Raw genomic sequence first — 28000 nt, 5'->3', positions numbered from 1 at the left:
GTTGAAACATGGCTTCAAGCCAACACACAGAGGGTCCGTTAATATGTGGGGAAATACTTGGAGAACACAGTGAGTCTGGGGACCGAAGAGCTGGAAAGTTTGTCCAAAACAACTTCGATTTTCATAAAAACGGCAATTTTCCAGCAAAAACCTCCAAGGCTGGACCTTTTCTGGGGGATGTTCTAGACCTGCTTAGGGGTAGGCGCGGTTCTCGTGCTACACTAAGCGAAAGAACTCACCGGAAAGCGTCCATCTGCCAAGCACAGTGGCCACGTGGCTGATGGAGAGCCGGAGCTGGGCAATGAACTGGAGGGTGTTGATTCTTGAGACGTCAGGCTTGCAGAAAGCAGACAGGTCTGCGGTGGAGAGGCAGTTTTCAGCAAGATGGCTGACGTCTTCTTCAGAAGAAGGATACATAAAATCCTACTTGAGGAAAGAGACAATTTTTAACAGTCTGAAGGTGAGTTAAAACTGAGCAGCTTTTCCTCCTTCCTTGTGTCTTCTCCTCATCTTTAAGGTGAGCTCCTCCTTTGGTTCCTCATGCATAAAAAGATGGGGGGAAGGGGGTGTAATTAATGTGATCAATAGGTTTTAGCTGGGGTGGTGGCTCCAAGTTACGGTGTTCGCCGGGATTCCTAGAGCATCCCAACGGCCACTCACCTCCAGACAATGCACCACCATGAAGTAGAAATGGTCCATGTTACTCTGGTTGGATATTATCTTTTCCTCCATCTGGGACAGGTAATCTTCTAAGTGAACCTTGACGTTGTCAAACCTGGGGCAGGAAAAGACACAAAGCATCAGCATCCACGTAGCCAAGGGGTTCAGCAATGGGGTTTGGGAGCAACCTCAGGGCTGACCCGCATCGCAGCAGCAGCTTCAGGAGGGAGGACTGGATGGTAGGACTGGTGTCCATGCACTCTTCGAAGGGTGACAACTCGCTTTTCGGCTTGTACACTGGGAAGGAAGGATGACAGCCGTTATTTGACTTCCAAGAACAGGAGGTCAGACCCAGGTAGACCAGACCCAAGCTCTTTTACCTCTTTTCCCCGTCTGATGCTCAGGGTTGGGTTTGCAAGCCACAAACTGTATCAGGCACTGAATTATTTCAGCAGACGGTGCCTCTCTGCCTCCCAAAAAGTACCTGGCGATGAACTCCATGAAGAAGGAATTGCATTTCCTCCTGAATTTGTTGTGACAGGCGACAGCCTCCCTGGAGAGAAGAAGAGAACCAAAACTCCTGGTCAACCTCCAACCAAGGAAAGAAACAACGTGCATTTCTCTGTAGAGCACAGGACTCAAGCCAGGGAGAAGAGATGGCCGTTTGCTCAGGCACCAGCATCTTCCATCCCAATATTTAACACGAAGACACTTGAGACGGGCAGGTTTTTGCCAGCGCTTGGATACCTCGTGGCCTCTGAAGCCGTGGGTACATAATCCTCCGGGAATTTCTCCTTGCAGATCTTACACTGCTTGTTCACCCACTCCAGGATGCAGCGAGTGCAGAAGATGTGGCTGCAGGGCAGCTCCGCCGGGTCAGTGATCTCCCGCAGGCAGCTCTTGCATTCCTTCACACCCTTCCTGAGGGACACCACCAAAAGAAGAGGCAGCTCAGTGCTGCTGCCAGATTTGAGGAAGGGCGCGGGTTGCTCCTGCCTAATGTATGTCCTGGGGGGCAGGGATGAAGCTGGATGGACACTTTTGTCTAGCCTCAATGGTCAGTAGAGAACCAGGGTGACCCACCACTGCTTCAAGACCCAGCAGCTTCTGAGCTGCGTGAGGACCGTCCCACCTCAGAGAGGTCCGTGGTGAGGATGGCTGGGCGAAGGGGGTGCAGAGCCTGGTGCTCAGGGGAGCTGGTTTCTTTGGCACCGCAGCTAAGAGGAGTTCCCCCAGAGAAGATTCACCACCTCCAAGACAGGCTCTCACCCCTTGGCTTCACCAGTGTAGCCTCCCTTTGGCCCAGGGAGGTTCATCCCTAGCGCTGATGTATTTCCCCCACCCTTTACAAACGCCGCACTGATGGAGAAGGACCCCAAAGTCAGCTTTTTTCCAGCTCAGACTTACACCAGATACACGACGTTGGTATTCTCGTTGCACTTCTTCAGCACTTTTGTCACCAAATCAAAAGTCTTCTCCAGCTCAAACCCCGGGGTTGCATAGAGGCGCTGCAAAAGGCAAACACGTGGTGCAAGTTCAGCAGAAACAACCCTCTGGTACATGGAGGATGAACATTATGGGATGTCAGCGTTGCAGGGGCCCAGATTTGAACAGCAGAATTAAGCAGATCCGTGTATGGATGTCTCTGCATGGACCTCTGATCCATGGATCAACCCTTTTGGATTCTGAATCCAAATAGTGTTTGTCTCTTGGACGGTGTTTCCAGCCTTTTCCCATTCCTAAGCCCTCCCTACATCTGGGACCGGAGGTCTTGTGGAAGAGAAAAGCCCTCCCAAGCTTCACAGCCACGGGTTGCTCCAGCAAACACCTACATTCCAGAGGAAGATGAACTGCTTCACCACAAGCCTCAGAAGTTTCTCCTCTATTTGTGTCTCGTTGTGCAGCAGGTGGTCAATCAACATGTAGACGATGTTGGTGCAGGTCCAGCGATGTCTGCGAAGCACACGACCCCCCGAAGGATGCCTGTTAGGTTGGACCAAAGACCTCCCAAATCCCTTCCCACCAGTATTTCTGTGACTCATCCCAGGCAGCGTGTAGTCACTTGAGGACACAGGGACCTTCTGCGATAGCATTAGAGGAAGGAAGATACGGCATGGTCCAGCCTACACCGCTTGTTTCAGCGAACCTTGGGCCAAACTGAAACTGCCAGCCCATTTCTGGGTTTTGTCTCTGGAGAGACCTACTTGTCCCACTCCAGAAAGCATTTTGGCACCATCAAGCACTATTAAAGAGAAATTCCACCAGAACTAAACAATCTGATCATGGTGAAACATCCACCACTTCCTTTTTTTTTTTTTTTTTTTAGAGCCACTTGGCCACCGTGTTTGTGATAACACGGAAGGACCAGGAAGGAGTGGACAGCTGGAGGACTTGGGCATCCAGCTCCCCAAGAGGAGGCTGGCTTCAGTTCACCTGACCTTCAGACATCAAGAAGTTCATCTGTGTTGTGCTGCTGTCACAGAGAGTGACCAAACTTACAATATACTCTCCAGGAGTTTCTTCTTCTTCTGGTAGAACTGAAGCTGGTAGTTGTCCAGACTGATCCACTCCACCCAGGGCTTAATGGACTTGACCCTTTTAAGCCACACTATGCAGGCATCAAAGGGCAACAGCCCATTTTCGGAGGGCTGCACTTTCTTCAGGAGAATGTTCAAGGCATCGAGAGTGGCAAACTGAAAAGACATTTGCAAAGAGAGAGAAAAAGGGTCTAGGTAAAGAGCTGACCTCACTGGTGGGCGGCCCAGAAGGAAGGGGTACTGCATGACTAGATGCTGGTATAGCTTTTAGAGCAGTTGACGGGGCTATGTTAGAAAGAAATGGACTTTTAAGGGTGAAGTTCTGGCATCTGTAAACCAGGAAGGACTTTAATCTGCCCAACCGCGCCTTGGAGAAAGAAGGATCTTGGAGTCCCCATGGGGAGTTCTCTAAAAACCTTAGTTTGCTGCTCTAAGCAATAAACCTCTTAGGAGGGATTCGGATATCTCCATGCAGATGTGGGAAGCTAAGGAGCTGGAGCCCACCGCTGAAGCTGGAGCCCGCCACACAATGAATCCCACCCACCTCCAGGGTCCAAGTGTCTAAGGGGACTTCAACGTGATACCCAGAGTGACACAAACACAAGGATGTCTTACAAATGACATAGCGTGTCATTAAATTATAGAAGGTGTGAAGGCCGTCGTGTTCAAATGCCGCAGGAGAAGGGTTAGAGGGCAAACACAGCCCTTTGCTCACCATTTCTGGGGGCTTCGTCTCATACATTGCCTGCAGCTCGCTTATGACAGTGTCGTTGCTCTTTGCAATGTCAACAAAGAGCTGATAATCATCTCGGAGGTAGAAGTATTCCATGTGAAGCCAAACTGGGGAAAAGACCATCTCCCCCCTGCCCACGGAGGAGCAGAGTTGTTCTGCGCTGGCTAGGAAAACTTTTGATAGAATCTGCAGGTAAAAGGGAAAGCGTTATTTCTACTCAAAGCAAACAGGAAGGGGACTAGGGTGGGATGCTTAGCATTGCTGCAGCATCCCATATGAAGCTTCCGAATTAAAAAATAGTTCTCGGCGTGGAATTAAGACGGAATGTTGATAAGAGTTGAGGAGTAACCACAGAGCAGCACAAGGGAGGGCTTATCAAGGACATCAGATTTGGCCAGGAAGGATAGGACTAGGGCCAAAGCCAATGCCAATGGCAGATGGTGCTCTACCCAACCCAACTCACCTCGTAGACGGGGAGATCTTGCCCAGGAAAAGCCATCCTGAGAAAGTCATTGGCGTAATAGCGTAGCATGTCTGGGTTGTTGCCATCTGGCATGGAGACGTTCTTGATGAAGGTTTGGTAGAATCTGGCCACTTCCTCCGTTGGCTTCTTGGGTTGGCCTAGAAGGGACACCGGAGAGAGTTATGGCCGCTTAGTAGAAAATGGATGCTCCTTGTTAAGACTGAAGTGAATGCGTGGCCAAGTGCAAGGCCGGGGGTGAGGGGGCACAACGCAAGAGGAGGAGGTATAACGCAGAAGAGCTGCACAACACAGGTCTGGGTCATTTGAGCGAGGAAAGCAACCCCAGTGGTTCCTCCTACTTAAAGACACTGATTTTGGGCAGCTTTGCTGGGTTAAAGCTCCCCCTGGGAAGTCTGATGTTACCTTTCATATGATAGACTTTCTCCCATATGTCATCTAGGTAGGCTTTCAAAACCCAGCTGAATGGGAACTGGCAGGAAAGGGAGGTGTTGGGGTCTTCGGTCATTGATAACACGGAAATCCTAGCATCTGCTGCCCTTGAATTCAAACAGCACAGAAAGAAGCATTAAATTGTGCAACGGACCATAGGCGTCCAGAGGCAGACCACCTCAGAGAAGTTCCCAGCTCCCACCGACATGTCTTCTCTTTAAAAGGATTCAGAAACCCGGGGGAAACTTTGGTAGGAAAGTCAGGAACAAGGAAAACTGGGCAAGAGCAGGGAAGGAGCCGGTTTTGCTGACACCTTAAAACAACAGGGAAGTTTTGGTGCCAGTGGCTTGACACCCAAGACCTTCCATGGCTAGGTTATAAACATCTGCACCTCAAGCATGAGCTTGAGCTTGAACTCTCCTGAGGAAAGCTACCTCATGGTACATTTACACCCCGCCTCTTACTTGCTGGTATATTTAATTTTTAGGAACGTTTCTTCTTGGAACATCTGGAGCCACAGTTCTGTGAGCAGAGAGCCTTGAGAGATGTGATCCAGGTTGTTATTGGCATCCACCACGGCAAGAATTTGAGCAAAGATGTTCGCCACAATGTCTTCCAGGTGCGTCCAGAGCGCTTGCCTGAAAAAGGAGATGACACAGCTCGTTTCGTTGCCTCCCTGCTTCCCACCGAGAAACCCTCCTCTGCCCAGGGAACAGCATCGGGTCTTGAGGACCCACATGTCAACCAGAACAACCCAACTGCTTCCGAAGATGCCAAATGTGAACGTCCAGGCTTGACGCTAACCGTCCTCGTCTATCTCACAGTCAACCAATGTTGTTTGCTTTCAGAAAAGCCCTTCCAAACGAGGCTTCTTCAAAATCAACACTGCTCTTAATTAATTTTTTTTCAGACTATGACCTCTCAGCAAGCCCCTGCCTTGTTCTGGGCCGAACAAAACCCACGTACTTAGACCCTTCTTGGCTGTCACATCTTGGTCTTCAAGCAAAATGCCTCATATTTCACTCAGGGCAGTTTCAGGAACAGAATTACTTGACGTTACGAAGGTGGCCCACAGCCAGCACTACCTGAACGGTGTGTCCTCCAGGATGAATTCAGTACAGAGCGCCCTGCGGAAAATCCATCCCCTTGGATCTTCAATGTGTTTCTCTCGTTCTTGTAGGAGGTAACAAATTCTCTTCTTCAGGATGGTCATAAAGTGTCTGGAAACTAATCACAAAACAGCGCTGATTAAGACCCTCCTGGTGCTCGTCTCCAAGTAGGAGACTGCCAAAAATCTGCAAGGGATTTTGGTTGCCATAATTTTCTACTAAGGGATATTAGGAAAAGGTTCTTCCCCCAGAGGGTGGTGGAGCCCTGGAACAGGCTCCCCAGGGAGGCATCACGGCACCAGCCTGGCGATATTCCAGAAGCACTTGGCCAACCCCCTCAGAGACACGGAGTGAATGTGGGGTTGTCCCGTGCAGGGACAGGAGCTGGGCTCGACGATCCTTGTGGGTCCCTTCCAACCCAGGACATCCTATGATTCTATAAGGTTTGCAGCAAAGCTTTGTTGTTTAGTACAGCTTCTGATCATGAACAGGAGGGACCGTGCAGGGAGGTGGAGGAGGCCCCATGCAAACCCCGTCCTCTGCCCCTGGGGTACTTCTCTGGCCCACCTTGGCTTTGAGGGACACCAGAACTGGTTCTTAATATGTTCGTTGTCTTCTTCTTGCCATAAAGCTTGCAACATGCAAGGAGGAGTCACTTCTAGCTCTCTATACTCACACGTACCGCTAGTCTGAGCATGGAAAAGCAAGTTGTGAAGGATCTTGATTCTCTCCGTTGGACGCTGGCTGTTGTCCTTCTTGTCCTCCAGCTGGATCACAGCCTTCTGGATGCTCCCTTTGATCACTGCATCCACATTGAGGAACTGCTGCTGGAACAGACAGGAGGTCAGTTGGTTGCTGTGGGGCCCTGACCCTGGGACCGGACTAACAGCAAGGGTCTGCTGAAGAGGGGAACGCCATGATGAGACTGAGGTGAGGATCTGAACTAGGTGAAGACTTGGTAGTCACCCCTCGCTTAGCCCCACAGCCCCAGCTGTGCCTCTGCCACTCCCTACACTGCTTATCAGCTGCCAGAAAATTAGGCCTAAACTGTCAAGAGCCTAGACAGTTTCTAACAAAGCACCCTGAGGGAAGTATTTAAACCAAATCAAGAAGCTGTCACCCACTTGCAGTTAAACCCTAATCACAAGCACAGCTCGTGGTCGAGGGTTTAGCTGTGTTGCTCTTTTAAACTATAGAAGCGTGAACATTTTTGCTGAACCATGAGGCCTCCTCGCCCCTCATTTATCCACCCAAACATCCCCTGTTCAGCTCCAGGAGTCGTAGCAGGGTGTGCGGCGGCAGTTAAGGCTCTGGGTACAAAGATAGGTAGGGACTGGGGGCTTCACACCAGCTACAAAAGTGGAGAACGGGAGCAACCCTCTGGAGCTCCCTCTCAGCTGGCCTGAGGACCCCCCCCCATCACCTTTGACCTTGCCACAGAGTACTGGGCCACCGAACAGGTTCTCTCCCTCTTCCCCCCCCGTTTCATGTATCTTGCTTTACCAATTTCTGTCTTATTATGCCTTGAGTTTACCATATGGGTTAAAGCGACTTCCTTAAGGACAGTGGAAAATTTAATAAAATTATGGTATACATTAACGAGGTACCAGCCCAAGCAAGGACCTTTAAAAGCAGATCCCAAAATGTCCGTTGAAACCCAAGCCAGTTCTTGCACAATGACAAGCAACTAAAAATGAGGAAGATTAAAAAAAAAAAAAAAAGACAAAAACATACGTTTCCATCTGGGTAAAGACCAGACTCGCTGAGGCTTCCCAGGGCAGCAGAATCCTCTGGAGAACCTGAAATCACAATCAACCACACGACTCAGCTGTCAAAACCCCAGCAAGGGAGAACTTCCATCCACAGGAGGTGTCAGGAGTGCCTTGACAATCAGCAGGCAGAAATAAAGCAGCACTGGGGTGGAAGCCACCCAACTGCTTGGTATCATCTCCTTGATGGCAGGAGACCCTTGGGCTTGGGGAGCAATTGGCTGGACACCTCTAAGTAAGAATATGGGTTCAAGGAGCCACCCTGAGCTGGCTTGCAATAGTGGGTCAAACCATTTATGCCTTGTTTACCCAACCGTCTAAAGAATGGGGGTCAACAAGCGCGTGTTGACTCCGTATGGAAGTCTCCAGCAGCACGGCTAGTTTGCCATTGTTCACTGCTGCTCCACCGTCACCCTTTCTCCATCAGGAGGCAAAGGTTGCGTTGCTATGAAGACGTCAGAAGCACCACATGTCCCTGGGGCCCACAGCTTGGGACCTACTTGATCCAGGTGTGTTCTTATGCACATCGGAGGATGGGGCGGTGGGTTTCGGGAAGGGACAGCAGTGGGGAGATGGTGGGTTTATGGTTAGAGACTTCTTACCTGTGGGGAAATGCTGCAGGGAGCTGCTCATGAAAATCTCAGCAATGCTCATTCTGGAGAGCTGGCCGAGATTGATGTTAAATTTCTCTGGGGGCGTCAGGTCATCCAAATGGATGGAATTCCATTCACCTGGAGAGGCAAGGAAAACCAGACAAGAGGATGGATCAGTCCATCCGCTCTCTTTTGGTGCATCAGCCCTTTGGAAAAACCAGTGAGCTTGGCTGCTCGGATTTACCAGCCAACCAGGGCAAGAAGACAGCGCGAGATGGAAGATCCACCACTTCGTGTGTCTTGTCCACACGTCTCCATCTTCCCCTCCCACTCGTTTCCCAGCCCAAAGCAGGAAGCATCACATTACCACTGTCAAAAGCCAGGTAGCTGCACCCTCCCAGGACCCGCGGGACTTTAGTGACCAGCACGACATGCAGCAGATGGGGGCTGGCAGACCTCCTTCGCTCGTCTGTGATGCAGTACCTGGAAGCACCACCACAAGTTCAGAGCTGGTTAATTCCAGACTCATTTGAGCGATCTCTCCAAGCAACAACCGCATCTCCCCCCTCTGTGAGCCCTTAGAAGGGTCACTCTCGCCCCCCACCAAAGGCCACAGTTAGCGCGGAGGCCACCCGAAGAAGACAGCCTTTCTGGCCACTGTAGGTACAACCCGCCGCAAGCCCAGGGGCGAATGAGACAACCAGGTCCAGAGCAGGGCCCAGTTCACGTCTTGGCACGGAAACAAGGGCAAAAGGCAGCCCAGGTTTCTGAGAGGTACGTTGTGCCTGGAAGGAGGAGGGAGGAAGGAAGGAGGAAGGAGGAGGGAGGAAGGAAGGAGGAAGGAGGAGGGAGAAAGGAAGGAGGAAGGAGGAGGGAAGAACGAATGAGGAAGGAGGAGGGAGGAAGGAAGGAGAAAGGAGGAGGGAGGAAGGAAGGAGGAAAGAGGAGGGAGGAAGGAAGGAGGAAGGAGGAGGGAGAAAGGAAGGAGGAAGGAGGAGGGAGAAAGGAAGGAGGAAGGAGGAGGGAAGAACGAATGAGGAAGGAGGAGGGAGGAAGGAAGGAGAAAGGAGGAGGGAGGAAGGAAGGAGGAAAGAGGAGGGAGGAAGGAAGGAGGAAGGAGGAGGGAGAAAGGAAGGAGGAAGGAGGAGGGAGGAAGGAATGGGAAAGGAGGAGGGAGGAAGGAAGGAGGAAGGAGGAGGGAGGAAGGAAGGAGGAAGGAGGAGGGAGGAAGGAAGGAGGAAGGAGGAGGGAGGAAGGAATGGGAAAGGAGGAGGGAGGAAGGAAGGAGGAAGGAGGAGGGAGGAAGGAATGGGAAAGGAGGAGGGAAGAACGAATGAGGAAGGAGGAGGGAGGAAGGAAGGAGAAAGGAGGAGGGAGGAAGGAAGGAGAAAGGAGGAGGGAGGAAGGAAGGAGGAAAGAGGAGGGAGAAAGGAAGGAGAAAGGAGGAGGGAGGAAGGAATGGGAAAGGAGGAGGGAGGAAGGAATGAGGAAGGAGGAGGGAGAAAGGAAGGAGGAAGGAGGAGGGAGGAAGGAAGGAGGAAGGAGGAGGGAGGAAGGAAGGAGGAAAGAGGAGGGAGAAAGGAAGGAGAAAGGAGGAGGGAGGAAGGAATGGGAAAGGAGGAGGGAGGAAGGAATGAGGAAGGAGGAGGGAAGAAGGAAGGAGGAAGGAGGAGGGAGGAAGGAATGGGAAAGGAGGAGGGAGAAAGGAAGGAGAAAGGAGGAGGGAGGAAGGAGGAAGGAGGAGGGAGAAATGAGGAAGGAGGAGGGAGGGGGGAGGAGGGGGGAGGAGGAGGAGAAGGAGGAGGGAGAAGAACGAACAATGAAGGACAAAGGAGAATGAGGGACATTGGACAACAAAGGACGAAGGATGGAGGAGGAAGAAGGAAGGATGAAGGCTGCATACTTGGCACAGGCCAGGAGTCTTTTGCTGCTCTGCGGCTCATCGAAATGAAACTGAACAAGGAGCAATCTCACTTCTTGCGGGTCTCTGAAGAAATTCCTACAACGGAAAGGCCTCTTTAATGCTTTCTCCTAGAAGGGTCTCACCCCACCCTGTCCCAAAGCACTGTGAGAAGTGGGAATCACCTGCAAGGGTGAAGAAAAGAAATACCAGACCCCACCTGAGGTCCTGGCGGAAAGCGTGTTCCGTGTTAAACTGGCTTAGGAAGAGGCAGTGGACTGTGTCTTGGAGATTAAGCATCTTCCTCAGCACTTCTAGATCCTTCTGGTTTAGCAGCATGGCATGGGTAGAGACCTGCAGTAAAAAAAAGGAAACCAAAACTGTTTGTCCTGCTGCCTTGAACAGGTTGGATCCTCCAGAGCATCTCCATTGGCGCTTGGGGCTCGTCTAAGGTCCTTTGAGCGTCTCAGACTAAGCCAGAGCTGAGCAGACACCCGTCTGCCTCCTGAGGACGGACAGAGCCTAACCTGGTTGCAGATGACCACGGAGGCAAGGGGGGGGTGGACATAAACCCATCATTGTCCTGGCCTAACCAAGATCACGGGGCCACCATTCTCCCTTGGAAAACAAACAGCACCCTTGGGTGCTTCACAGCCAATCAAGAGTACCTGCAGGCAAAGCCCGGTGGTGCTCCCTTTCTTCTGCTGCTGGTTCATCATCTCACGCAAGAGGCTGGCCAGGCTGTTGTGCTCCTGCTCGATGAAATACAGGTCCTGGATCTGCCTGGCATCCTCCAGAGCAGAGTACTTAAGGCGTAGGATGGAGTCAGGCGTGGCACACTCAACCAGTTTGCTTGTGGCAGTGGAGAGGGCCAGTTCTCCATAGGGTTCGTAGCCTCTGCAGCAGACATGCTGGGAAGTCTCCAGCACGATGGTGGCGGACGTGTTGTCACTGAAGCCGATGAAGACATCGCATTCCTTGGGAGCAAGCGTGTCGGACCAGACGCTGAACACATCGGGGTTTGTGATGCAGACAAATTTACTGGCCCATCTCTCCAGGTCCCGCTTCAGGTCTTGCTGTTGCCAGCTGAGGATGGTGTTCATGTCCAAGCAATGCTTCTCCAGACGGCTCAGCAGAGGGGTGGGGAACTGCGTGTAGACCACTTTCTTCTCCTCGATAACAATCAGCCGGAACTCGTCCTTCACACGGCTCTTCACCCTCTGAGTGCCGAGGCCCAGGTCAACGTAGTTATTATCCCCCAGGGTGACGAAGCATTGATTGAGGGCATCGTAAAGGCTCTCGTAAAGGTTCTGTATGTTAAGGAGGACAACAGGCCTGCCGATCTCCATGCAAGTTTTCACCCTGTTCACAGAGCGGCACACCTGGGAATAATCCTGGTCCCGTGGGAAACCGGAGCCGAATATGATGTCACAGTTGCTGGTGTTTATAAGCCCCGTCATCTGGATGATCTGAAAGGCGGCGTTGTTGGTCGTCAGCAAGAGGAGGTAACGAGACACGAATCCTCCTTGCTGTTTGGCCATGTTTTCCTCCAGCAGACGGATGCAGCTGGTTTCCATGTCACAGGTAAGACGTACCTCGCTGGTGCAGTTACGGAAGATTTCCAGAGGTTGGATGTCTCTGAAGCCTCCGAAGTTTCTCTGAATGGCCTTTACGAGGAGCTCCTCTTGAGAAGTGCACTTCAAGTCCTGCATGTAGAACACGATCATTTTGATTAAGCTGTAAAAGTCACGCAGCCCAAAGAACTCCATTTTCTGGGTTTTCAGCACGTTGCAGTAGAAGTTTGCCAGAATAGGGAACAAATGCTCGATTCTGTCAAGGTGAGGTTGGTCAGCACAGATGCCTTTGGCTGTCTTCACCAGCTCTTCCTTGCTAGGTTCAGTCCGAATGATGAGGAGGCCCCTGTTCATTTTGGCAGGGTCCAAGGCCCAGTTGGAGATGCCCACAAAGCCAACCTTCTTGTAAGCCTCCGGATTCTCATCGTCAATGCATCCATCTTCCAGGAGAGGATGCAGCGTCTTCAACGGCATATCAGGCGAGTCTTCTGCAAGACCGATCTCCTCCAGCAGCACCACAGACGCAAATTCGTTCAGGTTCTTGCCCTTCTGGAACTGAGCGCATTGTCGGAAAGTGGAGATGATGCCTTCTGGTTTGGAATGGGGGCTGCACTGGAAGGAGAGGAGCTGGACCGTTTTGCACCTTTTGTACAACGGGTTTCTGGGCAACGTGCCGTTCATGGCACTCACAGCGATGGTTTTGGATAAGGATTTGGAGCTTCCTGGCTTCCCAACCAGAAAGAGTGGCAGCCGGAGGTCCATGCAGACAACCAGCATGAAGAGGTTCTCCTTCAGAGCGTTGTTGCAGGCTGTCGCCTGTCCAATGGAGAGGTCATCAAGAAACACCTCTTCGCACAACTCAATCTCTCGCTGTAGCTGGGGCGCAGGGACGGAGAAGTATTTTGCAATCTCCTCCAGGTACTCCTGGCGGCTCTCCAGGGACATGTAATAGCAGACCCCTACCGAAAGGACCAAAGCCCTTTGCGCATCATTTAAAATTGGTTCTTCTTCCTCCTTACCCCGCTTCTTATCAATCTGGTGGAAAAGGAGGTCTCTTAAGGCATAAAACCAGAGCACTATTTTCATACAGCGGTCTATATCCCGGAGGCTGGCAACTCTGCATTCATCCTTCCTCGCTCTCAGGAACTTCTGGGAGGCTGAAATGACATTGGTGAAGACATCCAGGTTTCCCATGGGGATCTCAGTCCCCACGGTGGACTTCACAATCTCCCTGATGTACAGGCTTTGCGTTTTCTCATTCAGCTCCCCAAAATCCCAGACCAGAGGCAATAAACTGGGAGGAAGGGGCTGCACCCGATACACCAACTGCCGCAAAGGAATGTAACCCAGCTTCTCCAGGGTGTCTTCGCTCCGGACTCGGTACCCCAAGCCAGCTTTCTCTAGTTTCTCAATGGTGTCCTTGGTGTGCCTTCTGTAAGGGTTGCAAGCGGCCACCACTTTTAAGCGGTCAGTGGAAATCTGCTTTCCGTTGACGCTGTGGTCACACAGCACTTCTTTGATGGCAAAGATGGCCTCTGAGGTGTTGGCTTCGTCGAAGAAGAGCACCGTGTCTATGTTGTGCTCTTCTTCATTGGCACGTGCCAGCTCCATGGCCTGCCTTACCTTCTCCTGGATGTTCTTGGAGGTGGTGCCACCGTGAACATGCACCACCATCATATTCTGAACTTCCCTGCCTGCCTTTTGCAGGTTGCACATGAACTGGACGAGCTTCGTTTTCCCGCAACCGGTTTCACCCATGATGATCACAGGGATCCCACACTGGAACCGCAGGTGAATGGCCAACATCTTCATGGCGTTGTCTAGAGTCAGCTGGTACGAAACATCTGGATCTTCCTGGCATTTCACACCGAAGACTCTGCAGAGGGCCTCCAACTGCTCGGTTCTGGATAAGGTTTCAAACGTCTTATTGAAAGGAACATTTTGGAGTGCCAAGGTCCTGTACAAATTCTTGCTCATAACCGCCGTCTCCAAAACAGCCTGGGAATAAGCATCAATCGCATCAAAGTTCTGGTTGATATGAAAACCCAGAAACTCCATGGAATCACCCTCAGCATGGAAGACTATATAAGGGTGAGAGTTCTGCTCCCACTTGCGTCTTAGCTGGTACTCTCTCAAAACACTGTCCATCTCCTTGCAATCCTCTTTCGGCACGCTTTCATCGGACATGTTGAGGGAAGGCATGGCAAAGTCCTTGGACATGGTGATCATGAACCTGATGACAAATGTTTTGAAGCCACAGAACTGGTCTCCAACCACCGGACTGCAGAAGACGGAATTCTCACATTTTCTTAGCTGGAAGTTCAAGAAGTGCGTGAAGTTGCTGAGCTCGGTCCAGGAGGGGTTGCTTCTCCCACAGAACTCCATCAAGCACGCCAGGCATTCCTTCCCTGTCCCCGCAATCGTTCCGGGGACAAAAGTGAAACGGTCGAGGTTTTTCTTCAGTTTGTATCTGCTGAGGTATTGGTAGGACCTTTGGAAAACTTCGCTATTTAGCTTGTCCCGGTCAAACTGTTCCTCCCTCAGTTCCACAGGAGGGACAGAGGTGGGATCTCCCAGCAAGTCGAGCACCCGCAGCGGCGATGCACACTCCACGGTAGGAAAAAGATCCAGAAATTTTTCTTCCATTTCAGTGGACATCTAAAAGGAAGAGGACACAAATGGCCATGAGGACAGGTCTCCGACCTCCCACATTTGCCTACATCACCGAAAACCCTTTTTTAATTTCCCCCTGGTCATAAGTGGTTCAGCAAGCTGGGAGAAAAACGTAGACATGCCAAGATTTCTTCAAGCCTTCATGAAGACTGAAATCCCTACAACCATTAAGGTCTGCCTTGCCCAGCGTCCTGTCTTGGGTTGGGTGATTTTGTTACCTTCTCCTACACTTTCTCCTGTTCCACTAAATCCTTTTGGAGACGGAGGGACCTGAACCCAGTCTATATTCAAGGTATGGTGAGGAACTACGGATGGATGATCAACTGCTAGTGAATGTGGGGTGCATTTCACACCTCCTAAGCACTAAAGCATGGCTCAGGTGCAAATTAGCTTTAAAAACATGCGTGAGGTTCAAGTTACAGCAAAATCAGGATGAAAAAGCTCCCTTTTTCCTCCAAAACTCAGCGCAGGGCCTGATATTTCACTTTGAGTGGAGACATGTTTGACTTGGTCGCTTCTACGCAGGTGAGACATCGCCCCGCTGGAGAAACAGACTCTAAATTGCGCATCGCTCTGGTAGAGACGTCAGAGTTTAGCAGTTTTACTCATGCTCAGCCTTAATGGTTTCTCCACCCAAGCGCAGGCTCCCAAAATACCTCTTGCTTCCTCGTACTGCTGGCACCTCTCCCTTTTGCCAGGTACTCAATCAAGTAAAGATGAGAAGGTTTGCACTTCCAGACAAAGCCGTCAGGACTCTGGATGTGCCGCAGGATGCACAGATCAATCAGCAGCCGGTAGACACCCTTTGATACCTGGCAGGGCAAAAACCAAAAACAAATTAGAATTGCCGCAGGGGTCGGCCAAAACACTCTTTCTGCTCTGACTGGGCTAGATTTGACTTTCCACCTCCTTATCTCCCTCCCTTTTTATAAGGTCTGCTGCGTTTCACCACCGCTTCTTGCCCAGTTAAGACCCAAGCACTCACCACTGGAGACACATCGATGTGAAAGATGCAGGGCTGGATTTCAGTCAAGGATTCCTCGATGGAGAAGAGCTCCTCCACGAAGAACTGGAAATCAATTTCCGACTCCATCAGCCTAATGGTTTTGTGAAGTGGTAGCGAGCCACCCAGCTGGGCACGGACCTTTCTGATGGTATTGTCCACAAAGAGAGACTTCCCTAAGGCGTAGGAGAGACGGGCATCAATCATCTACCATTTTCCACTTGCACGCGACCCAAAACAAGGAAATCTTTCCTTGAAAGCACGGTATGCCACCTCGCCTCCTTGGTTTAAGGTACAACTCAGGGTACGGCTCCCCAGAAACTTACCCATTCCTGCTCGCTCTGAAAAGACGAACTTCACGTTCTGCTGGTGGGGCTCTTCAAAGGCTTGAGCGACGGGGGCTGCCCCACTTGGCGCTTTGAGGTGCATCTTCAGGTAGGTCTGGATTTCTGTCTTGGAGTAGCAGGGGAAAGTCACCTTGTAGGCATCAAAGGCCTTGATGACGTAGGAGTTGTGGGCTTTGGCATTGCAGAAGATGATGAATCTGTAGTTGGGGATGCTGGAAGACTGCACCAGGCGGAAGAAGTGGGACTCGAGTTGTTTGGAAACTTTATAAACTAATTTATCAGCACCCAGCAAACAGTAGATCTTCTGGTCTCGAGAACCTGAGGAAAGGGCTCTCCTGACAAGCAGTTCCACCTCCTCCTCCTCTGTGTCACGCGTACACACCAGGACCTCGTCGTACGACGGGAGAGGTGCCGCCTCAGTATGTTGGTACACGAACAACAGGTTGGGTAACATTTCCTCTTCCTTACACATGACAAGAAGCGGTTTCCCCGCTTCAAAGCCGATGGGTAAACTTCTCTCAACACACGTGCTTTCTTGAGCGGCCAAGTGCTTCAGCATCTCCCCAAAAACATCCAAGCCTACGTATTTATCGGACACCAAGCCAGCAAACTTCTTACAATAGGCATCCCAGAGCAGATTCACCTTGTCGTAAATAGACGGCAGGCTCTCAAAGGAGGCGGCCAACTCATCATGCGCCAGGGTGCGGAAGGAAACCTGGTCAACATCTCTATTCCCGGTTTTAAATTTCCGTCTTTTCTGCAGGAAGGTTTCTCTCGTCTCCTCATACAACTTGCTGAGCTCTTCAACCAACTCCTTGTTGTCGCCCTGCTCAAAGGCAAAATCCATGAGCATCTGCTCCGTGATGGGTGAGTTGGACAAGCAGCTCTGCAAGGCTGCCTTTGCCACCGACTCATCGTAGCCCGATTCGGCCAAGCTTTTGACCAGCTGGGGAAAACGAATGACGTAGTCACACCAGGTAACCGATTCCTCGCCTGTCGCCGAAATATTCACGGACTCCAGAGGAGTCATCAGCACATCCCCCAGGGCTTTCTTGATATCTTCTTCTTTGACATCATGCTTGATGATGGAAAGCATGATGAGCACCTGCGGTTCTACGATGCCCTTCTGGACTCTGGCCAGCTGGCTGCATAAGTAGAAGAGCTGGTGTGCAGTGAACAGGTTGAGATGATAATAGGTGTCCCTTTGTGTCTCCAGGTACTTCTTCCACTCTGCCAGGCAATGCTCCATCGCTTTGACAAGGCTGTCCAGCTCCTCCAGGAGGGGTCTTTTGCTCTGAACAAGGATCCCAGCAATTCCGAACTCCGTGTAGATTTTCACATTTTGCTGGGGGTTGCAGTAGATGTCGGCCTTCCAGTCGATGAAGAGGATGTTGCCAATGCTGAGAAGCTCCAGGTACAATTTTCCAACTCTTTCAACTTTTTCCAATATCTGTAACATGCCAAAGACACAATAGAGAAACAGCTCATATACTGCAGCATGTTCTCAACAGCTTCCAAACACGGCTCGGGTCGTGCTTTCCTCCTGAGATCTGTCCAGCCCAGATGTGGGCTCCCCAGTACCAGCGAGGCATGCACGGACTGCAGAGTCCAGGGAAGACACGAAGGGCTTGGACCGTCTGGCTGCGTGGCTCGTGCCATTCTCAAGGTTTGGGCTTCTACAACCATGGACCTGCCTTTGAGAAGCTGGATCTACCTTTGAGTAAGCAGACCTACCCTTGAGAAGCCAGATCTACCCTTGAGAAGCCGGATCTACCCTTGAGAAGCCGGATCTACCCTTGAGAAGCCAGATCTACCCTTGAGAAGCCGGACCTACCCTTGAGAAGCCAGATCTACCCTTGAGAAGCCGGATCTACCCTTGAGAAGCCGGATCTACCCTTGAGAAGCCGGACCTACCCTTGAGAAGCCGGACCTACCCTTGAGAAGCCGGATCTACCCTTGAGAAGCCGGATCTACCCTTGAGAAGCCAGATCTACCCTTGAGAAGCCGGACCTACCCTTGAGAAGCCAGATCTACCCTTGAGAAGCCGGATCTACCCTTGAGAAGCCGGATCTACCCTTGAGAAGCCGGACCTACCCTTGAGAAGCCAGATCTACCCTTGAGAAGCCGGACCTACCCTTGAGAAGCCGGACCTACCCTTGAGAAGCCGGACCTACCCTTGAGAAGCCGGATCTACCCTTGAGAAGCCGGATCTACCCTTGAGAAGCCGGATCTACCCTTGAGAAGCCGGATCTACCCTTGAGAAGCCAGATCTACCCTTGAGAAGCCGGACCTACCCTTGAGAAGCCAGATCTACCCTTGAGAAGCCGGATCTACCCTTGAGAAGCCGGATCTACCCTTGAGAAGCCGGACCTACCCTTGAGAAGCCAGATCTACCCTTGAGAAGCCGGACCTACCCTTGAGAAGCCGGACCTACCCTTGAGAAGCCGGACCTACCCTTGAGAAGCCGGATCTACCCTTGAGAAGCCGGATCTACCCTTGAGAAGCCAGATCTACCCTTGAGAAGCCGGACCTACCCTTGAGAAGCCAGATCTACCCTTGAGAAGCCGGATCTACCCTTGAGAAGCCGGATCTACCCTTGAGAAGCCGGACCTACCCTTGAGAAGCCAGATCTACCCTTGAGAAGCCGGACCTACCCTTGAGAAGCCGGACCTACCCTTGAGAAGCCAGACCTACCCTTGAGAAGCCGGATCTACCCTTGAGAAGCCGGATCTACCCTTGAGAAGCCGGATCTACCCTTGAGAAGCCGGATCTACCCTTGAGAAGCCAGATCTACCCTTGAGAAGCCGGACCTACCCTTGAGAAGCCGGACCTACCCTTGAGAAGCCAGACCTACCCTTGAGAAGCCGGATCTACCCTTGAGAAGCCGGATCTACCCTTGAGAAGCCGGATCTACCCTTGAGAAGCCGGACCTACCCTTGAGAAGCCGGATCTACCCTTGAGAAGCCAGACCTACCCTTGAGAAGCCGGATCTACCCTTGAGAAGCCGGACCTACCCTTGAGAAGCCGGACCTACCCTTGAGAAGCCAGACCTACCCTTGAGAAGCCGGACCTACCCTTGAGAAGCCAGATCTACCCTTGAGAAGCCGGATCTACCCTTGAGAAGCCGGATCTACCCTTGAGAAGCCGGATCTACCCTTGAGAAGCCGGACCTACCCTTGAGAAGCCGGATCTACCCTTGAGAAGCCGGACCTACCCTTGAGAAGCCAGATCTACCCTTGAGAAGCCGGATCTACCCTTGAGAAGCCGGATCTACCCTTGAGAAGCTGGATCTACCCTTGAGAAGCGTGACCTACCCTTGAGAAGCCGGATCTACCCTTGAGAAGCCGGATGTACCCTTGAGAAGCTGGACCTGCCCTTGAGAAGCCGGACCTACCCTTGAGAAGCCGGATCTACCCTTGAGAAGCCTGGCTTTCTTGAGAAGCCGGGTCTGCTGGGAGATGATGGGATTCACCTGACCAACTGGGGCAAGAGGATCTTCACCAAGAAGCTGTCCAGACTTAAGGAGAGCTTTAAACTAGACTTAACAGGGGAAGGGGATCGAGTTTTGAGCAACAGAGAAGAGCCAGGGCCTGCTTTTGTGTTGGGAAACACCTGTGAAATGGGCTCAGAGAATTAGGGCATGTTCTTCTGAAAAGGACAAGTTGAGAGCTTCTAGGTAAAAATCATCAGCCAAGAAAGGAAACCTCGTGGTTGGTGCTTACTAGAGGTTGCCCAGCCAAGGGGAGCCTGTTGTCGAAGTGTTCTTACTTCAGCTATGGGAAACATCATGCTCGCAGGCTCTGATTCTGCTGGGGGACTTCATTCCCCCTGAAATCTGCTGGAAAAGCAGCACGGCAAGTTTTAAACAGTCCAGGAAACTCTTGGAGAGGGTCTAGGACAACTTCTTAATCCAGGTGACAGACAGCCTGACCAGAGGAGAAACATTACTAGACCTGTTGCTCACCAGCAGAGGTGAATTAATTAGGGATGTCAAGATCGGTGGCAGCTTGGGCTGCAGCGATCATGCCCTGGTGAAATCCATGATCTCTAGGGATACGGGCCAGGTGAAGAGTAGGGTCAGGACCCTGAATTTTAGAAAAGCAAACATGCAGTTGTTTAAGGAATTAGTGGATGGGGCCTCCTGGGACACTGGCCTCAGGGATAAAGGGGCTGAACAGAGCTGGTGGCTCTTTCAGGACATTTTCCTTAGAGCGCAAGATCTCTCGATTCCCACATATCAGAAACCCGGCAAGGAAGGCTGGAGACCAGCATGGCTTAGTTAGGGCCTCCTGGTCAAACTAAACTGGAAGAAGGGAACGCACAGGCGGTGGAAGTGATACCCGACACCGGCTCCAGAAGAACCTACGGCCTCCTCTAATTGGAGCAACACAGCTAAGCTGTGAAATGCTTGGATTACTTTATGAATAAGACAGTCTTAGATCTTGCTAAATGTGATTAGATAGAAGGCGGTCTGGAGGGGAGGACTTAGGGGTGCATTTAGAGGTGGTTACCGAGGAAGAGGAGGTGGGAGAGGATCCCCAAAACCCCAAGTAGGAGAGAATCAGTGCGCTTGTTGCAAAAAAGAAGGGCACTGGAAGCAGGAATGTCCAGCTTTGCAGAAATCTGAGGGATCAGACGCTCCTGTGACGGCTATAGAACCTAGGGACTGAAGGGGACCGGAGGAATTTTCCCCAGCAGAGCCTCTGGTTAAACTGGGGGAAGATGAAACAGAGGTAGAATGCTTAGTTGGTACAGGGGTAACCTATTCTGTTTTAAATACAGGAAAGCATGAATTATGATATGATACTGTAAGAATTATTGGTGCGACAGGGAAGGCCCTTCTTTAAACCTATAAAAGTTAAAATTGGAAAGCAACGGGCAACACATCAATTTCTGTATTTACCAGGTGCACCAAAACCTCTGATAGGCCAAGGTTTATTAGAAAAATTAGAAGCCAAGATAAATTTAAAACTGGGGAAGTGGAAGTAATAATGCCTGCGTCTAAATTTGTCCAAGCTTCAATATCGTTAGTGCAGGAAATTGAAAAGAAAATCCCGGCTGAAGTCGAAAATGCAGTGACACCCATCGCCTGGTCAGGAGAGGCGTCCTGGCTTCGGCTGGGGTAGAGTTAAATCTCTTCGTAGTAGCTGGTGTGGGGCTGCGGTTTGGATTTTTGCTGGAAACAGCGGTGATAACGCGGAGGTGTTTTAGTTGTTGCTGAGCAGTGCTTACACTGGTCAAGGCCTTTTTCAGCTCCCCGTGCTCTGCCGGGTGCACAAGGAGCCGAGAGGGGACACGGCCGGGACAGCTGACCCAAAGTGACCCACAGGATATCCCGTACCACACGACGCCATGCTCAGGATATAAAGCTGGGGAAGAAGGAGGAAGGGGGGACGTTGGGAGCGATGGTGTTTGTCTCCCCAAGTCACTGTTAGGCACGATGGAGCCCTGCTCTCCTGGGGATGGCCGAGCGCCCGCCTGCCCGTGGGAAGGAGCGAATGAATTCCTGGTTTTGCTTTGCTTCCGCGCGCAGCTTTTGCTTTTACTGTTAAACTGTCTTTATCTCAACCCACGAGTTGCCTCACTTTTACTCTTCCGACCCTCTCCCCCGTCCCACCAGGGGGGAGCGAGCGAGCGGCTGCGTGGGGCTGGGTTGCCCACTGGGGCTAAGCCACGACAACGTCAGGCCCTGGACCTCTGAACCGCTACAGGAGAAGCGGAAAGGGCCATTTCAGGTTTTGTTAGCCACATACACAGCAGTCACGTGGAAGGAAGAGGACCGTAGATCCGCTGTTCTCGAATTAAGAAAGCGCCGAAATCATGGCCCTCTGAAGAAACGGCCCCTTTAGAGCTTACACTAAAGCGATGACAGCTGTACTGTACACACCGATAGTAAATCTGGGAAGTACGGAACAAAGATTAGAGGCCTTACGGAAATAAAATAGCCATGTAAAATTAATAACGAAAATGGCTTCTGCAATCGATGTAAGCAACTGTTGGAGCCGCTCTGAATTCCCCAGACATAGTGCCGCAGCAAAGACTACCATGCTAGGCCTTCCTCTTCCTTTTGATACCGCTTGGGATGATTTTTAGAACAAGCCTAACCTTAAGGACTGTAGTACAAACCCCCAAGTCTGGGAAATTAAGACCCCTAAATTACGAGAGAGAGTTAAATGTATCACAGATTATGAATCGGTTATTCCTGGGAACTTTTCGGTAGGAAATTATTCGCAGTGTGATCGGTATAGACAAATGTTGGTCTCTTCTCCCAGGTCACTAGCGATAGAACGAGAGGAAACGGCTTCAAGCTGCATCAGGGGAGGTTTAGGTTGGATATTAGGGAAAATGCCTTCACTGCAAGGGTGGTCAGGCGTTGGAAGAGGCTGCCCAGAGAGGTGGGCGACTCACCATCCCTGGAGGTATTGAAAAGACATGTAGACGTGGCACTTGAGGGCACGATTTAGGAGACATGGTAGTATTGGGTTGACAGTTGCACTTGATGATCCTAGAGGGCTTTTCCAACCTTAATGATCATATAATTCTATGAAGTTGCACCAGAAAAGGTTTAGATTGGATATTAGGAAATAGTTCTTCACTGAAAGGGTTGTCAAGCACCGGAACAGGCTGCCCAGGGAAGTGGTTGAGTCACCGTCCCTGGAGGTATTTAAAAGACATGGTTAAAAGGGACGCGGTTTAGTGGTGGACTTGGCAGAGCTGGGTTTGCGGTTGGACTCCGTGACCTTGAAGGTCTTTTTTCAACCTATCTGATTCTATGGTTCTAGGAAAGACATGGACCTGCTAGAGCGGGTCTACAGGAGGGACACAAGAATATCCAGAGGGCTGGAACACCTCAGCTCTGAAGAAAGGCTGAGAGAGTTGGGGTTGTTCAGTTGGAGAGGCTCTGGGGACACCTTCGGGCATCCATTCAGTACATAAAGGGAGCTTCTAAGAAAGGTGGAGAGAGACCTTTTACCAAGGTCTGTAGTGACAGGACAAGGGATAATGGTTTTAAACTGAAAGAGGGTGGATTTAGATCAGACATAAGGAAGAAATGTTTTGTGATGAAGGTGATTGAAGTTATGAACGCGTTGCCCAGAGAAGCTGAGGTTGCCCTGCCATCGGAAGTGTTCAAGGTCACATTGGACGGGGCTTTGAGCAACTTGACGTAGTGGAAGATGTCCCTGTCCATGGCAGGGGGATTGGACTAGATGATCTTCAGAGGTCCATTTCAACCCAAACCATTCTATGAGTCCCTCCATAGTGAAGGATGAAAGGCCTTGGCTGGGCTGTTGGGCACCACAAGTGAAGAACAATGTTAGGCCAGCAAATCCCACTCCTGTAGCTTGGGAAGAGCAACACCTCTGCCTCTGAAAGGCCAGAACGGCAGGTCATGGAGATGAGTGTCCCAGAAATAATTCCAGCAAAATCCCAAGCCCATCAGCCACTGTTTTTCAGGCAGATGTTGGTGCTGTGCTCTGACTTACCTCCAAGAAACGGTTTGCCTCCTCTCTGCCCTGCTCAACCTTGGTGGTGACCAACATGAGCTTGTTCTGGAGCTCCGTGAGCTGAGAGAAACTGTATGACTTGGCCTTCTGGTCTGCTGGAAATGTGCTTTCCTTGCTGTCATTCAGCAGTCGGAATAAGACACAGTCCTCAAGTGTAGCCTGGAAAGCAGAGAAGACAACCAACATCACCACACGGCTTTTTACGTAGCTTTGAGCCGAAATGCTGCACATCAGGACTGTAAAGGCCACGGACCGCTTCCTTTGGAGGAAAGAAAATCCTGTTTTCCACTGAAAATACTTAAGGTTTAACAGAAAATTGGTGGTGCTAGTTGCAAACCCAGTTGGAGAACTACTGGCAACCGGACATGCTCATTGGAAGCTGATTTCAAGAAAGATCTTTTCTCCCAATAGGATTTAAAAATACATCTGGACCAAAAAAAAAAAAAAAAAACAGTCTTGGAAACCCTTTACCTTGAATTTCGGAGGCGCCAAGATGGTAAAAATCCCATTTCTGTTGATGCTTCTGGCTTGAGAGATTGAAGAATGCTCCACAGAGCTGTGAGCGTCGTGAACCGCCTGTATCCACTCTTTGTTGTCACAGGAATCTTTCTGCAAGAGGGGAACCAGAGGGAGACCCAGTTAGCAGCCGGAAGGGCGCTGAGCACTGCTCCCCCGCCGCAGATGTGGTGTGGGCGGGTGTTGTAGAAGTCACTTTCTCGCTCAAACAGAAGGCTTGTTAAAGCCTTAGGCCGTAAGATGCGAACTTCCACCTAGAGGGGCTGACCCTACACTGAACTTTTACTTAGCTACATGAAGAAAGGCCCCGAAACCAGTGCAAAGCAGACAGATAAGGTCGCCGTAACCATCAGTGGAAGCTTCACGCGCTGAGGTTGGAAAAGGAACGGCCCGCTTGGAGACAGAGAAAAGGTCCAATGCGGAACAAGGAGACCCCAGACCCAAATACTGCCATTGGACCCAACCATCACGTGAGGGGAGGGGAATTTAGATTGTAAGGGTATAATTGCTCAGGGATTTCATTGCTTGGGGTCCCTCTCTGGAGGCATCCAGCTTGAGGTGTTGTCTACCACCATACCACTTAGTAAATTAATCTGGCGTATGCCGTGTCAAGCCTCTGCTTCAGGGAAACCGAGGGTCGAGCCTGAGAGGAGAAAAAGCGCCCAAGAGCGCGTGTGAGCAAGGAGCCGAAAAGGGGCACCCGTCGGCGCAATGGAGCCGCCCGCTGCGAAGGGACTCTGGTCCTAGCAAAGTCTCGGGTGGTCACAGAATCACAGCAGGTAGGGGTTGGAAGGGACCTCTGGAGATCATCGTGTCCAACACACACACACACCCCCGCCCCGCCTGAGCAGGGACACCCAGAGCACGGCGGTGTGCGTGCGACTCCCGGAGCGGTGTGTGAACGGTCAGGCAGCAGCTTCTCCTTTAACAGTGGGGTTTCTGTGACCATTTCTTCTGAGGATGGGGTTTCCTGTGGCTTCTGAGGAGACACAGCCCCAGAGTTAGACCTATCCTAACACCCCAGAGCACTGGCATGTGGTGAAGCTCTTGCTCTCTGCTCTGGTTTTTGGTGGGGAGAGGAGTGTAAGGCTCAGTGACACAAGGGGGACACAAGCACAAGGGATTCTGTTAAACAGAAGAAAAAGCTTTTCTATCAAATTCCGGAACGGTTTCTGGAGTCTTCCAGCCCTGGAGATGCTCAAAACCCAGACAGACATGGCCATGACCTACCTGCCCTCCCTGACCCCATTTTAAACAGGGGATTGAGACTAGACGATCTCCAGAGGTCCCTTCCAACCTCAACTATTCTGTGACCCTAAACTGCAGACTCCAGAACTCATTTCCTCCTATTGACGACACCTGCTGGGTCTCCTCCAGTGGCCCGCACATGTGTCTAAGGTCATTCGAGATGTTCCACCAGGCTTCCACTCCAAAAATAGCACAGCCTTTGCCCGGGTCCTGCCAGGCGCACATGGATGTTCTGGGGAAACCATCTTAAATGGCATCAAGACACCTACACGTGAGCGACTCGGCCTCATATCACGTGACTTTTGGACGTGGGCCTTGAAGACTCACCAGCTTCTTGGGAAGTTTCCTGTCTTTCGCAACGGCTTCTTTGATGAAAGACAGAGCTGAAAAGAACTGCTCAAACCCATCCGTGGGACTCAGGTCTAATACGATGGGGGCAGAAGCAACCATGGCATCGCGGAAGAAACTCAATCTGTCGATATCCACGTCACTTTCACCCGCAGAAATCGATGCCAGTTCCACAAATACAGGGATTTCCGTCTTGTCTGGGGGAGCGGGGAATAAAGGAAAAAGAAAAATGAGAGAGGCAGTTGAGGAATTTGTCTGCTCCGATTCACGTAATGCTGCATCGTATGTGGGACAGACAAGGACTAAGTCATCTCCCTCTCGTGCTATATCTGATTACTTCCTTCCTTCCAGCCCACCTTTTATTATGGTCTTGACCCAGGAGGTAAAACCTTTCCTTGCACATTCCAGAAGTTCCTTCAAAAAGTCCAAGACTCCCTGAGGAATGTCACTCAAATTTTTTTTCACCTTCATTACGTCTTGGGTCATAAAATTGAGTTGCTTATTCTGGAATTCCTGCTCTTCCTGGGTGGGTGGGTGGGGAGAAACAAAAAACAATAAGTATCTGTTGGGAAGAGAAGGAAAGAAGCTCAGCTCTACCTCCCCCTCCCCAAGCAAGGTGAGATCTTGGCCTCAAACCCAAGCCTGCTCTTGAATCCATCCCTGTAGGCCTCCGTAATGAATAGGGAGGGGCAACTGGAAGTAGTTCCTTCAGTCCATCACTCAAGTCTAGGTGAGGAGGAACCTGAGAGGATTTAATCAGAAGCTGCCACGTGTGGCCTTCCGCACACAGGCTTGTCTACCTGGATTTCCCAAGAAGACCCAACACGGTGCCCGCACATCTCCTACGTACGTATTTCGTCAGGTCGCTGAGAATCTGGAAATCCCCCTCCAGCCGAAGCATCTGTCTCAGATCATCGATCACCTTGGCAGTGTTCACCACTTTAGAGAGGGTCAGGTAGTTTTCAACCCTCTCCACTGCACCAGAGATCCAGTGAGCTTTTCCACCACTGGACCCTTCACTCTCTTCCATGACTCTAAATTCCTCCATGAGCTGATCTTTCTCTCCCAGCAGCTTCTCAAAGTGGCTCTGCGTGGTGCCGAGGGTGATGGAGAAGTCTTTGAGGGACAGGTAGGTTTTCCGAAAGTCAGCGATCGCCGGCTTATAAATTTTTTCTTGAACATCTTCTAGGGAGAAAACTTGACCTTCAGGTGTTGTGGCTTTGGTTTGTTCTGCTCTCGTCTTCCACAGCCTATGGAAACAGTGGCTTTTCTCCACTATGTAAAGTTTTTGCATCATGCCGCTGTAACTGGTGATGGCGTGCGATACCAGTTCACTCTTGCCGTCGACGGTGAACTTCCTCACCGACATCTGATCCTTAAAGCTCTCGTTGTCAATGACGCTTTTCTCCACGGTGCTTCTATCCACTAAACCAGGTGGGAACAACAAGAAGGAACGCACGTCACGTGTCTCTCCACCAACAAAGACAAGCCCTGAAGTCAACAGGTTACCTGATTGCGTTTCCCTCCCGCCCACTGTGAAGCTCTGTATTTTAGGAGGCGTCTCCCCACTCAAGAAGCTCAGAAGCAGCTCCATTAACCCAACCAGTACCTTTTATCATGTCCTCTATGCTGCAGCACAGGCGGAGAAAGGACCATCTTTGCTTCTTCTGCTCTTCCAGTTGCTTGAACTCCTGCTTCCTGACCTCCAGCACTTCTGCGATACACTTGGAGAAAGAGGACTCTGGGGGGAAAAACAGGACGCAGACATGAAGGACAAAGCCTCAGAAAGAGAAGAGCTGCAGGGAACATAACCCCTGCCGTTAAAAAAAGATGAGTGTGTCAGTTAGCAGAAAGCCTGCAGTTCCTCCCCAAAGCAGCACTGCTGCCAAAACCACCAAAAATATTAATAAAGCTTATTCTGGGAACAGTGTTTGGAGGACTTGCCCCCTTTTCTCTGGATTTTAATTGAATAGAGATGGGAGTTTGTGACGGGCCCGAAGGCAAGGCGTGTAACCAGAAAGCTATACCTCCACAATCCTTGAGATAAATTACACCGAGAACCCAAAACTTTAACTGTTTTTTTAAAAAACCCAGCGTTTTCCTTCCTTCCTGCTTCTCAAATTGCTTAAAATCACCTCTGTGAGCAGCTATTCCATTTTTACTTCCATTTTTTGGACTCCCATTTCAGATAGGTTTTAGTTTTCTTTGCATTTTAGGTGAGTATCTAGTAGGCCTATCTCCTGCTGGCCACGTAGCTCTGAAAACACACCCGAGCCGGAACACCGAACTCACCACAGGTGCACAGCATCCTCTTGAACAGCTCCTTATGCTTTAAGATGTTGGAGAGGATACTGCAGGGAATGTCCCCCACGAGAACGCCGTGTCCCACGAAGCTGGAAAGCGCGTACACCCGGGAAAGGAGGATTTTTGCGTTGTCGCTGAGCTCAGCTTGAAACCTGTGCTCCAATTCTGCTGTAAAAATAAATGAATTTTGGTGAAAGGCAGCTGGCAATTTCTCTTCCGTCTTTCTTTCGAAGCCAGATCCTTGGGAAGAGCCAGCAGCTTGCGGTTC

The 28000-nt window shown here is 50.9% G+C and overlaps 1 protein-coding gene across 1 annotated transcript in view; it reads right to left on the bottom strand.

The window, feature by feature from the left end:
* The window catches only part of LOC142051293 (E3 ubiquitin-protein ligase rnf213-alpha-like), a gene marked incomplete at its 5' end in the record, with an annotated part of 51322 nt that overhangs the window by 10706 nt on the left and 12616 nt on the right, over positions 1 to 28000 (bottom strand). The window contains 30 exons of the mRNA XM_075080438.1: positions 240 to 423; positions 661 to 775; positions 861 to 957; positions 1041 to 1213; positions 1408 to 1581; positions 2068 to 2168; positions 2493 to 2613; positions 3160 to 3353; positions 3913 to 4116; positions 4394 to 4551; positions 4817 to 4950; positions 5308 to 5481; positions 5929 to 6070; positions 6635 to 6779; positions 7687 to 7751; positions 8324 to 8452; positions 8682 to 8797; positions 10218 to 10313; positions 10435 to 10568; positions 10883 to 14446; positions 15118 to 15273; positions 15447 to 15640; positions 15791 to 17261; positions 23296 to 23475; positions 23788 to 23925; positions 25408 to 25625; positions 25785 to 25950; positions 26279 to 26853; positions 27038 to 27169; positions 27721 to 27900. Of these exons, the coding sequence (XP_074936539.1) occupies positions 240 to 423; positions 661 to 775; positions 861 to 957; positions 1041 to 1213; positions 1408 to 1581; positions 2068 to 2168; positions 2493 to 2613; positions 3160 to 3353; positions 3913 to 4116; positions 4394 to 4551; positions 4817 to 4950; positions 5308 to 5481; positions 5929 to 6070; positions 6635 to 6779; positions 7687 to 7751; positions 8324 to 8452; positions 8682 to 8797; positions 10218 to 10313; positions 10435 to 10568; positions 10883 to 14446; positions 15118 to 15273; positions 15447 to 15640; positions 15791 to 17261; positions 23296 to 23475; positions 23788 to 23925; positions 25408 to 25625; positions 25785 to 25950; positions 26279 to 26853; positions 27038 to 27169; positions 27721 to 27900 (9630 nt within the window). The remainder of the gene's footprint in view (positions 1 to 239; positions 424 to 660; positions 776 to 860; positions 958 to 1040; positions 1214 to 1407; positions 1582 to 2067; positions 2169 to 2492; positions 2614 to 3159; positions 3354 to 3912; positions 4117 to 4393; positions 4552 to 4816; positions 4951 to 5307; positions 5482 to 5928; positions 6071 to 6634; positions 6780 to 7686; positions 7752 to 8323; positions 8453 to 8681; positions 8798 to 10217; positions 10314 to 10434; positions 10569 to 10882; positions 14447 to 15117; positions 15274 to 15446; positions 15641 to 15790; positions 17262 to 23295; positions 23476 to 23787; positions 23926 to 25407; positions 25626 to 25784; positions 25951 to 26278; positions 26854 to 27037; positions 27170 to 27720; positions 27901 to 28000) is intronic.

Source organism: Phalacrocorax aristotelis, unplaced genomic scaffold (genome assembly GCF_949628215.1).
Source record: "Phalacrocorax aristotelis unplaced genomic scaffold, bGulAri2.1 scaffold_127, whole genome shotgun sequence".
In the NCBI taxonomy this organism is placed as follows: Eukaryota; Metazoa; Chordata; class Aves; order Suliformes; family Phalacrocoracidae; genus Phalacrocorax; species Phalacrocorax aristotelis.
This window is presented reverse-complemented; position numbering and strand designations above follow the sequence as displayed.